This window comes from Betta splendens, chromosome 6, assembly GCF_900634795.4.
Source record: "Betta splendens chromosome 6, fBetSpl5.4, whole genome shotgun sequence".
NCBI lineage: Eukaryota > Metazoa > Chordata > Actinopteri > Anabantiformes > Osphronemidae > Betta > Betta splendens.
The window spans coordinates 18,029,034-18,041,754 of record NC_040886.2 but is presented as its reverse complement, the minus strand read 5'-3'; the positions used below and the strand labels follow the sequence as shown (position 1 = coordinate 18,041,754).

The window sequence follows — 12,721 nt, the reverse complement described above, 5'->3', positions numbered from 1 at the left end:
CTTGTTTAAGTCAGACATCTAATTATTTCCCTTATACCTGTTTCCACCCAGCGACCCCAAACAACATAAAATACCATCAAATCAAGTACAAACTTGAGCAGACACTTGATGTAACGTGCAGTCGCCTCCTCCCTCCCTTCACGCTCCTCTCACATCTCGGTGAAGCTGCAGGTGAGACGTGACCTCTGCGACCTTCTGACTCTCCGCCTTCTCATTTGGAAGGAATTTATTTTCACTTCCTTGTTTCCCTTTCATTGCCCCCCCCCCCGCGCCCTCGCTGCGCCCTCCTGGGGCAGTTAAAGTGCAGCTGTCGCTCTCAGCTCTCTATTATCTGCCCCCAGGGCCTGAAGAGGGCAGAGCAGTGGAAACCAGTCTGCTTCAGTCCTGGATTAGTTCAACAGGTGCTTCTCCTCTGACTTTAATCTGCTTTTAAGCACTTGGTGCTGTTTGAACACTTTTATAGTTTATTAATGTTTATAGCTGACACCCCGTAGATGGTGTAATAATCCAGATATTTGCAAGCAGCGTTTGTCTGTTTGTTTGTCTGATACATTGTGTCATGAAAAAGTGATGGCGACAGCAGGACAGCGCGCTGACGTCCACTCTGCTCCTGCACCTTGACCGCCTTGGAAACCGAGCTCTGCTCGCCAGCATCCTATCATCTCACTCCTCAGGATCAGTTCAGCGGGGGTGAACGAGGGGTCAAGGCAATTTAACACTCAGCAGCGTTGTAAAACAGGAGGGAGGGGTTCAGGGCCTGTGGCGCCTGAGCTGCATCTGCATGAACGGAGCCTGTGTGCGTTTGGTGGTTTTCATATATATACAAAATGTGCTACAACCGAAACCCAACTGACTAAAATAAAACAAAACTCAGTAAATGCACCAGTTAGAAAACAAGCAGGGACTGAGATGGTTCTGGGTTCTGGTAATGTGGCGCTACAGGAACAGTGAAAGCTGCTCCTCGGGTTCCACGGTACCGAGGGCGTGTGGGGGCGTCCCACCAGCACCAGCACCAGCTCCAGCTCCAGCTCCAGCTTTAGCTCCAGAACCATCACCAGCACCAGCACCATCACCAGCACCAGCTCCAGCTTTAGCTCCAGAACCATCACCAGCACCAGCTCCAGCACCAGCACCAGACGCGCTGGCCGCTCTGAGCCTGGGACGCTTCCTGCGACAGATGGCTCGGCCCACTTACTTCCCCTCCACTCCACTTTTATTATGGTGTCATATTCCTGCTGTGATGTGTGACTCACTGTTCTCTGTGCGTTTAACCAGATGTTCAATGGAGGCACAGTCGAGCATTAGACGCGTCCTTAGCTGCAGTTTAGGACGTTTCGGATTCCATGAATTAAAAATGGACTTTTACTGAGATCACTCAATTCAACCTTAGGATTTTACAGTGTCTGCATTAAAGGTGAAGGTGAGCGTTGCTCGTAGCTGATCAAAGAAACGGCCTGTAAACGTTAATAAAGCTGTAAATTACAGCCGTTGAAATGAGCCGTCTGATAATTGGTCCCATTTATTGTATTTGCCAACAGAAGGTTAATCAATGATCAATCAGGAGCAGCAGCAGGAGAAGCTGCTGAACTGGATCAATACACGGCGCTGCCTCGTTTCCAGCAGAACCTTCCCGTCAGCACGGCGTTCTGCTGTTTGAGCCCGTTTCCAGCGTTGAGCAGATCGATGTCAGGACGCTTCCTCCTCTCACCTCTCACCTACGTGTCAGGGCGCCTGGTGTCGGGCTTCCACGTCACGCTTCCCCAGAGCCAAGTCGGAGCGTGGCTCAGAATCGGCTGCACTTTGCAGGAACCTTCCTCTGGAACAAAGAGCTTCACCTGCCGTGACTCCTGGGGAGCGGTGAGTTGGAGCTGCAGCCACGGAAAACATTACATTAGACACACTGAAATATTCAGGAGGCCCGCTGGTGCGGTGCGGTGCCAGCGCTGCCATCCGGCCGGGCCTGCTGCCCCTAATGGACTTCCTGCTCCGCTGCAGTGAGGGGATGACGGCTGCGTTTATGTGAACCAGGCCGGAACAGAAAGCACCTTTAAATGGTCTTTGACACACGCTGAGGCCTTAAATGCACATTCATTTGCCACTGTGGGGTTCTGGGGTCCAAAAACGTGAAATACCAGCATCTTGACGGGCGTCGGCGCTCAGCGAGCCGCGGCCGGAGCCGCTGCACAGACAAGAAGCTGCTTCACCTCCCTCCTTCCAGAACCAGCGAGCAGCGGCGGGTCGAGACCAAGGCCGAGCTCTGCTCGTCTGAACCGCGTGTCCTTTTTTCCATTTTAAGCCTCGGCTGCTAATGATTGGACATGATGAGTGTTTATCTGTCCTGCTCCTCGTTGGCCTGACAACGGCTGAAAGGGGTCAAAAGAAGCACACAAGGTTTTACATTTACGTGAGAACAGTATCAGAGACGTTGGAGCAGGTCTGTGTCACAGCTTCGCTCTCAGTTATTATGAAGGTTTGGATGATGAAGTTCCAGAGGGTTCAAGCTTCAGCTTCTACCTGCTGCCTGAGCCCAGTGTTTTCATTAGCAGAGCTGTCTGTGCAGATGCTGCTTGACATCATCAGTCTGTGGTGGTCGTGACTCATCACATTCTGTCGGAGCATCTTGAGTCCGTCCCACAAGGAACACACGGAGCCACAGATGTTCTCCGACAGGAACCACGGACTCTGTGTCTTAGAGCCGCAGGTCTCTGCTTTCACTACGTGTTTGGATTGGGATCGTCCAGCATCAACCCCATTCAGCCTGATCTCAGGGCTCCGCTGTCATACGGTTCCTTACGCGTCTATTTGACTTGTGTTTATCAGCCTGAGATCCTGACGTGCTGCTTCCTCCCACCACGGCTCTTTTATGGTTCCTCTGTTGAGTCCCTGAAGTGTTGCAGTTGTGTCAGCAGCATTACTCATACCTGGATGCTGCACTGGCAGAGCATCCGAATCACCCACTTCCACTTCCTGCTCCTCCACATCCCGACGACCTGACGTGGGAGGACGCCATGAGCCGTGACGACGGGAACCGAAGCAGCAGGAACGCGAGCGAGCGCGTGGTTCTAGGTTCAAGTCTGGAAGCAGCTGGACTCAAAGCAATGGAGCCGTGATTCTGCTGTTTTCTCTCACAGTCACACAAAGTAACAGCTTCAGTAAAACTTCAGAAACTGCTTGACTACGACTAAATGTGCCGGATAGAACAGATACAAGAGTAATGATCAGAAATAAGGCTTGTGGTACTAATGGACTTGGTTCTGTGTGAAAGACGGCAGCTGCTGGAGCTGATTTACAACAGCTGCTCAGTCCAATCAGAACACTCCATTTGTTAATTCTTATGAATCTACATCTGCAAATCTGCAAAACCAGACGGACACAACAACGCGCACGCTTTGTTGTGTCCGTCTGCTCCTCCGGCCCGGCGTCGGCTGGTGTGGATCCAAACCCACAGTGCCGTGGAAGCTCAGCCCGGACTCCGTCGGTGCCGACGGGTCAAGCAGGTGCCGGACCCGGTGAAACCGTCTGCCTGCGTGGGCGCCGTGCGATGTTTTTCTTGCCCTGTTTCTCTCATTTAGTGGTTTCAAAGCGGCCTTTAGGAGATAATGACTATTTATACTCCTCTGGAGTTGCTGCGTGGGCTCGATGGAGACGCTGATGATTCACAGCCGTTGCAGATCCTTTGTGCAGCTCTCTCCATCGCTGGCTCGCATCGCGCCTTTCTTCCCTTTCCTACCGAGCTGCAATAGAGCGGCCACTGGAGCTGCTCAGGTAGAGGCTGCGTGGGCGGAAGGACACGTTGACTCAAGGTTTATGAAGGAGCCAAAGATAGATTTTGAAGGAAATGTTTCGTAAGAATCAGCCTGACTCACGATGATCCTGGAGCAAGCGGCTGCTGGAGGAGCATCTCCCAACACATCGCCCTGTTATAACATGGACGGAGCTGTTTTGGGCCCATTTGTATCCACGTCTGTAGTTCAATCCATAGAAATAACATCCACCTCGCTCGTCTGACGTCTCCACGGCTCCAGGCTGCGGTAGAAGCTGTAACGCTGTGAGCTGAGGAGGCGCATCTGTGGCACCAGGCAGCAGCACGTGCGACACACGACATCGCAAATGCACCTGGTTCCTCCTCGGATGATGAGGCTCCAACGGCTGGGAGGTGGGCGGATGGGGGGGGGGGGGGGTCACAGCCATCAGGCCACAGCGCTGAAGGAGAACTCAAACACAGCGCTGAACGTCAAAGCGGAGGATGAAAGAGTCCGACTGTGGAGCTGCAGGTGGAAGCCGTGGGCGGCAGCTTCGACCAGGCTAAAAACAGGGCTCCTCATTCCAACCTCCGTCCTGCACATTCCTGCACGCGTGGGTGAGGCAGCGTCCTAAACAAAGCCAGTGTGAGGCCTTCGCCGCCTCGCGCTGATGGGACGTCTGGAGCAGACGACAGCAACGAGCTGCTGAGAACAGGCTTCTGTACGCGCTCCAAGACAAACCTCCATCGCTGTCAGACGTCAGAGCCAAGGGCCAAAACTCACCACAACTGCTTCAAAGATGGACGACCTGGACGCGGGAAAGCATCCCTCATCCTTCATCCCGTGTCCTCCTGTCGCTGTTGCCTGAACTTGTCTTAACATCATTCAGTGTTTCTACCAGAATCAGAAGATGCTCCTCAAGAAGTAAGAACCAGCCAAAATGTCCTCACTTTGTAGAAAAATGCTTGTTTTGGTTCTCACTTCGATGCAAGTACAAGTACACACAGATTTCTAGACATGAGAAAAGCCTTTAACTCTCTCTCTCTCTCTCACACACACACACACACACACACACACACACACACACACACACACACACACACACACACACACACACACACACACACACACACAGTGAAGGTTAACAACACTTGGGCTGCAGCCAGAGCAGCATTATCATAAACCTTCATGAGAGTGGTGATATGGGCTGTGTGTGTGTGTGTGTGTGTGTGTGTGTGTGTGTGTGTGTGTGTGTGTGTGTGTGTGTGTGTGTGTGTGTGTGTGTGTGTCTGTCTGTCTGTCTGTCTGTCTGTCTGTCTGTCTGTCTGTTCTTCCAGTTACATCAGAGTGGGGCCCAAAATCCTTTTTTTTCTACCAAAGTGGGGCCCTATGGTCACTTGGGCCCCACAACTTTAGGGACCTTTTTGAGGGTCCAGATGTGATTTCATGGCTGAGGTTAGAATTGAGTTTTGGTTCAGATTAGAGCAGGCTAGAAGATTAGAAATCTGCCTTTATTTGTGATGTTCAGGGTAAGGGGCTAGGGAAGGCATTATGTCAATGGGAAGTCCCCACGTTGATGACAAGCCCGACTGTGTGTGTGTGTGTGTGTGTGTGTGTGTGTGTGTGTGTGTGTGTGTGTGTGTGTGTGTGTGTGTGTGTGTGTGTGTGTGAGAGAGAGAGAGACAGGAAGTGGTTGGGGTTTTGTTTTTTGTGAGCTCGTCCATCTGTTGCTTCCGATGAGATTTTGGTCACAGCCTGTTCCCTAAGCTTCCCTGAGCTGGATTAATAATCTGGTTTGAGGGAGAGAGGGAGAGGGTGAGAGAGGGAGAGAGAGAGAGAGAGAGAGAAGGAGAGGGAGAGTGTTGGGAGTGGGCAGTGAGATGTATGGAGAAAAGGAAGTGAGTTGGAATGTGTTATGAGATGTGACTGTGAGGACTGGCGGTAGAATTGATAGCATGGTTGGCATGCAAGTGTGTGTGTGTGTGTGTGTGTGTGTGTGTGTGTGTGTGTGTGTGTGTGTGTGTGTGTGTGTGTGTGTGTGTGTGTGTGTGTGTGTGTACAGTTCTGCAACTTGTAACACGATTGAGGGCAACAGGAAATTGCTGGAGTGGATGACAGGGAAGCGATGTGACATGAGACAGGTGGGTGGTGGTGTTGGGGAGCTGATGGAGGAAGGAGAGGCGAGGGGGCGGAGGCTGCTGTCAACACGCTGTCGCTGGAGGGTTAGAGGGACAGGAATCGCTGGCAGGAGATTAGCGGGCACCACAAGTCCAGCCCTGCTCCTCCTGCCATCATGTTAGTGGCCAAAGAGCCAGTAGGAACTAGGGCAGCAGTGCTCCAGGCCACAGCTGGATGCCAGGTCCACTGCAGGTCACTGCAGGTCACATATGGATCCAGGGTCCACTGCAGGTCACAGCTGGATGCCAGGTCCACTGCAGGTCACTGCAGGCCACAGTTAGATACTGGGTCCACTGCAGGCCACAGTTAGATACTGGGTCCATTGCAGGTCACAGTTGGACCCAGGGTCCACTGCAGGCCACAGTTAGATACTGGGTCCACTGCAGGCCACAGTTACATACTGGGTCCATTGCAGGTCACAGCTGGATGCAGGGTCCACTGCAGGTCACTGCAGGCCACAGTTAGATGCCGGGTCCACTGTATGGATGCTAAGGGATGCCGGCTAAAGAGCAGAAAACAGTTTATTCCAGGTGCTGATTTAAGAGTTTGGAACATTCTTCTCCGCTCATGATCTCTTTTCCCATGTTCTCGCGACTTCGCTGCTCCGAGTGGAGGATGGCGTTATCTCTAAGCATCTGGAGTCGTGGGCTATCGCGGTTACAATCAAAGAATCACTTTTTCCAGCCAAAGTAGCAGTTGGACTGTTTTTGCACCAGGTCCCAACATGCTGCTATCAGGATCTCTCTGCTGTGATAAAGAATGTGCGTGTGAGGAAAAAAGTTCCATCAGTGTTGCCACAACACTTACTGGTGACGGTGGAGGTCAAAGTTCAGTAGATGGTGATGACGCAGCTCCGTGTTGTTAGTTGTGATGCCGAAGGCTGTCATTCAGAGAAGTGAAGCAAGCTCCTACGCAGCAGAGACGATGTTGGGACCTGATGTGGGTCAGTGTTTACTGCTTCACTTGTCTAAGCTTCAAATGTAAATAACTTTCTGTTGAAAGACTGCATTTTAATGATTGTAACATTTTATTTTGCTGATTTGCTGTGACCTTGGCGTGCTCAGACTGTAGTTGTACCTGTGTGTCTCCTTATTGTGAGCGAGCACCTCCCCATGACGGATGAAACGCTCACTCCTTGCAGGTAAAATCCTGGTCTCAAGTGATTGTGTCTCTTTTATTTAAGAAGAACAAAGGGATTTCACAATTTCCCTAAGACTTTCTCGTCGCTGTGATGCCGTGACCTTATAATAAAACAGGATAAACCTTGGTGGTCTATAATAAACTCTGCTCACGCGCTAAAACGGCACCACGGCCCGTCTCGCGTTCCCGCTGTGCTATTCGTGCTCTGGTTCCTACTGTACATTAGTGCCCGTCCGTCATCCGCCGCATGTCGCATGCCGGCGCTGACGGCCCTCGCCGTGACCGCCTTCCCTGTCACACAAGCCGCGCTGATGGAGGCGCTGATGGAGGCGCTGATGAAGGCCAGGCCCGTCGACGTGCTCGGCTAAATTTAACCCCGGTCGCTTCCTGTGACCTTTAATTCTTGGCTTTAAAGCCACAGAAGCCCAAGCGGCAGACAGGAAGAAGCCCCCGCGGTGCAGCGTGTCCCACATGCCTCTGTCAGTCTGTCAGTCTGTCACACACCTGCCATGACCTCACAGCCCAGTAATGGCGCTGGCAGGCCACAGCTATAGTTGGGTTTGGGTCTGACGGACAGAGTGACAGAGGGCTGACATCCTGCAGCAGGAGCTCACTAGGCCTGAAGCTGATGCTCTCTGTCTACAGCCGAGGCGAATCCAAAGAGTGACACTGTTCAAATGACTGAAACAAACAGAGAACATCAGGGATCGTAAACAGCTCAACGAGCTGCTTTCATGGGATCTAAGAGTGAAAGTTGAAGCAAAAACTCGCGTGTTTACTGATGAAGCCTCGTCTACGTCTCACTCAGAACGCTTCCTGTGTCCTTGTAGGACAAACCTTAACTCGAGTTGTCTTATGAAACAGTGGAACCTGAACTGGAAAGAGAGCAGAAGGAAGCGAGGGAGTCGTTTTACCTTCTGTTCCTCCTCCAGAGGAGACGTATCACACAGTTGGTTTTATTGCTCTTAGCATCACATCACGAGGCGTGCGGTTCTGCTCAGTGAACAGAACCACAACCGGTCCTTTCCTCTCACTCTTCTGCTGGTACTGAAACGTGGTCCGGTGAAGTGAGCGGCTGCTGGCGTGGACGTGGACGCGCCTCCTCCTCCTCCTCCTCCAGGTCCCAGCAGCTCCGCCACCGCGTCCACTTGCTCCTGCCTCTGACGGAGGCCCGACGTTGGGCCCGTCTGCCTGAACCCAGAGCCCTTTCACAGTGAGCTGCCACCTGGAAAAACCCGTTTGGCCGTTTTCAGCGTGACTGGAACCACTTTGTACCGGATGAAAAGCATTTTGCAGTTGGTGAATGATTTCCGCACAGAACGAAGCGCTGCTACACTTTGTTACACAAGCACCATGTGACTGGACTTGTGAAGCGGAGTGGGAGATGTGTCGAGTGCTGCCGTTAATGAATAGCTTTGTGAACACAGGGTTTGTTGTCGTGACTCGTCCTGCTGGTTAACGCTGAACTGAACCCAGGTTGAGGAGGCACTTACATAAACACAAACACACACGGAGGGAAGTGTAGACAAAATAGCAATTTATTAATAACTTATCCTTTCTTTACATTCGTGAGAGCGGGGGGGGTCAGAGGTCAGGGGATGGCTTTGTCCCCGCGGGGGGTCCAACAGAACCCGGCGGTTCTCTTCTCTCCAGGGACACTTTGACTCTCGTGCATATTTCAGAACTCGCACTGACCTTCAGAGAAGCACACGTTCTGCTGTTCTGCTGTGGTGACATACTGCTAAACACAGAGTCTGAGGGTTTGGTAGATGCTGCACAGGTGAGGACACGGGTGGATGTGTGGGCGTCTCTGAAGGCTAATGCACAATAAAACTGCATGAGTGCAAAAGTAAGGCAAAAACCGGGGTGACGCTGACGGGGGAGAACGGGTGCAAAAACAAGGCCTGTCGATTATCAAGCGAGAAATCATTTACACATGGACACGTCGCTGCCCAACGCTGGATTTTTGGCATAATCAACTTAAACATACTGATCAATATGCAGCTGGTTTACATAAAAGTAGAATATGAAACAAAGAATCTTCAGTACCCACTTGTTGCGACGGGTAAAATACTAGAGCAAGACTTACTTTTATCTTTTACCTTTATATGAAGATATTTACACCAAGTACAAATTGAAAGGAGTCCAGTTCGAATTGTGCCATGAAGCAGGCAAGTCTTCACGGAAGACGAAAAGTCTTTGGGAGAAACCAGTGCTGGACCCCAAACCACACGTTCATCCACAGATATGTCCAGTTTGTCCAGTTTGAACAATGACGTCCTCTTTGGCACCAGCCTCGGAGCTTTGAAGCGTAACACAAGTGTCCTCAGTCACAAAGACGATAAGAGACGATAGAAAGTACGGTTTAATGAACCTCTGCTTCCTGTGTCTCCGTCTCTTTAGTGTCTGTCTTCATTCAGTCAACAGCAGCTGTGTCCCGGCAGACGGCTGAGGCCCTCCAGTAACCGCGCTCAGCAGCTGCCGCCTCAAACCAGCTGTATCAATAACGAGAGCCCGTCGCATGGCGGACGACAGAAAAAAGAGACTGCTCGTAGCGTTGGGAACAGGAGGCCCACGGAGCCTCGGCGAGGAGGGGGCGGCGGCCTCACGTGGACTGCAGGGGGTCCAGCTGGAAGACGTTGTGGTTGGTCGGGGTGCTGAAGTACAGCTGCTGGCTCGGCGGCGCCATGCGGTTGTCGCACGGGCTTTTCAGCCCCAGCGTGCGCTCGAAGTCCAGGAGCTGCCCCATGAAGTTGAAGTTGGGCGAGATGTTGGACTTCTTCATCTTGACGATGTCGTAGGCGTCGTTCATGGACAGGTTAAGCTTCTGCATCAGGTAGGCCACGGTCACGGTCACCGAGCGGCTGATGCCGGCCAGGCAGTGGACCAGGACGCCGCACTTCTGGCCTCGAGCTTCATCTGGGAGGAAAAAAGAGGAGGGGAGCGTTAGCGGTGCGACGGGTGAAGACGAGTGCCCCGCGGCCGCCTCCGCTCCTACGACCGGGACCAACGCGGGACATTTAGCGGCGGAAGTCATTATCCCGACCATCTCCCCGGCGCATCCGTCAACAAACAAGGGCCGCGGCACTGCGCACATTAACAGAGCGCACATTCTTTGGTTTGGGCCCAGTAGCCGGCTGGGAAATTGACTATTACGGTCTATTAAACCATTCTTCCGCTCGCTGGGGCTCCTCCGACAATGGTGCCATTTGGGCGTGTAAACGTAGGAGTCATGAGGGCACACTGTCAAGGCGAACAGGATGTCAACAGGGCCTGTAAATGGCTCCCTTTGTGATGCGGGGGGAGGGGGGGGGGGCAGTGCCATGTCCTAGATTACTTTCAATGCCGCTTCCTTCCTGTTGTGCTCAAATTACTGCCCTCCCCTCCTTCACTCTCCCCATTCTCCTGTTTCAACATCTCCCTTTGTGCTGCAATTACACAAGCCCCGGGACAAGAGCGCGGCCGGGGCGCCTTCGCTGAAGTCAGTGCTTCGTGCACAGCAGCGCGTCGGAGCCCCGGCGCCGTTAGAGGCCTTGTGTCCCCGGCCTCCACACAATGGCCTTAATCTGCCGCTCTGTGTTCCAGCGTGATTGACTGATAAGACCGCAGCCAGGGACACCTCATCTAATCGCAGTTGCACCATAAGAACTTCCTGGCGGTGATAACACATATCACTCTAACACGATGTTTCTACTTTACATACCACAAAAACAAGATTACAGAGGTCAAATCTACCGTTTCTGGGAGGAACTCAGAAGCTCTGCCGGCTACTCACCGATGAAGCCGATGGCCTCGGGGAAGAACTGCGACAGATTCTGGCTCCAGTGGTCCGAGATGGGGATCTGCTTGTACTTGAACTCGCCGGCGTTCTCAAAGAGGTTGGGCAGGTTGGGGGTGACGTTGAGGATGTACTTGATGCCGTACTCCTCCAGCACGTCCAGGTTGGTGGAGTCCTTGGCGCAGCCCAGGTACAGGTGGGGCAGGATCTCCACGGGGAAGGACGGCTGCGGGTTGGACAGCGGGCTGCCGTCCGAGTCGGTGGCGCTGCTCGGGTCTATGTCGGACTCGATGTCCGAGGAGTCGGAGCTGATGCGCAGGCCGCCGAGGCCCAGCACCTGCGCGCTGGGGGAGTTGCTGCTGGGGGAACCGTCCAGGTTGGTCTCGCACAGAGCTGGAAACTCGGCCTGGAACTTACTGAAGCCGCCTGGAAATGAAACAGAAATCCATCAAGACAAGGCTGAATTTGCTGCAGATAAATCTGTGATGTTGTGAATGAACGGCTGCAAAAAGTGAATGAGTGGCACTCACCCTCCAGGTAATAGGCCCTGTAGCCTTCATCCTTCATCCTCCTCAGCAGCAAACCCAGCACCGAGCCCCCGTCCACGTTCTCGTTCCACTCGCGGCTGTACTCGTCGTACAGCACGATGGTGTCGGTCTTGCAGCGGCGCACGAACCTCTCCCGGTCCTCCCCGTCCGACAGCAGCGAGCGCACGGGCAGGTTGCCCTTCTTGAGCCGGCGCAGCATGAGGCTGGGAATGGCCACGTTGATGGCGGACTCCACATGCGACGACTGGTACAGCTCCTGCGCCCGGCAGTCCATGACCAGCAGGCCGTCCCTGCGCGTCTGCAGCTGCTCCCGGAGCCAGCCCACCGTCTTGCTGATGGCCATGACCGAGTCGAGCTGGACGACGGGCTTGAGCTTGTCAAGCATTTATGAGCAGGAGTGACGGGAGCTGGTTTGAAACGCGGGGAGCTTCTCGGCTGCGGCGGCGACGAGCAGAGGAATGTGTGCGCGCTGGAACGAGCTCTGACGCGCAAAAACAAGAGGCGAGCAGAAAACGGATCACTTCTCAATCCAGGCGTCCTTGAGGCGCGGGGACGGGTCGGCGACGGCTTCCGAGCTGCCGACGCTGGCGCTCATTCATGTATCTGCTCGCGCGGAGCCTGTTCTTTATCAATGAGTCACACCGGCTGCCGCTTCCGCTCCTCTTATAGAACTCCACAGATCCGAGCGCAGCGGCGGCTCCAGCTGCGGGCTCCTTGCGGGGATCAGTGCGTGACGCTGCGCTGCGCTGCGCTGCGCGGGACGGGACTCTGCGTTCCTCCGGACGTCGCTGCCTCCGTCTGCTGTGAATGGACGCTCCGCAGTCTCGCTCGATGCGCTCTCTGCGGCGCCAGGCTGCTGAATGGCTACAAACAGGAGGCGTTTCGTTGGATACATTCTGTCCGTCGGCCAATCAGAGGCGCCACAGCAGCGGTCGCCGTGGAAACGGGGGCCGGATGGAACGGCCCGTGTCGATGAATTGTTAATGAGTTTGTCATTCACAAAAACGGAGAGGAATTTCCGCTCCGGATCAAGTGAGTGCAAACAAACAGAAGAACTGCAGGGAGAAGGAAGGAAGGGGGAGGGGAGGGGAGGGGGAGAGTGCCCCAGAGGGGAGAGGGATCACATAGGCGTTAGCTATTCGCTGCTTCACTACGGTGACTTACAGTGGGCTGAAGTCTGACACAGGGTTCGCAGCGCAGCAGCAACAACTCAACAAATGTTTAACTTCTCAGTGTTTCATTCAAGACAAGCGGTGTTTACGAGTGTCTCACACGCACAAATAAAACGCTGGGCGTTTGAACGTCTCACTTCTGTAAGTGCTGTTCGTCTCCGT

General features: G+C 53.5%; 1 protein-coding gene across 1 annotated transcript; it reads right to left on the bottom strand.

Annotated features, from left to right (window-relative positions):
- Window positions 1-8,577: 8,577 nt before the first annotated feature.
- Window positions 8,578-12,382, bottom strand: dusp6 (dual specificity phosphatase 6). The gene is made up of 3 exons (XM_029154114.3): window positions 11,370-12,382; window positions 10,837-11,265; window positions 8,578-9,980 (listed from the first exon to the last, which is right to left on the bottom strand). Exons 1-3 carry the CDS (start codon window positions 11,770-11,772, stop codon window positions 9,667-9,669), a joined length of 1,146 nt encoding a protein of 381 aa, XP_029009947.1. The 5' UTR covers window positions 11,773-12,382; the 3' UTR covers window positions 8,578-9,666.
- Window positions 12,383-12,721: the final 339 nt, after the last annotated feature.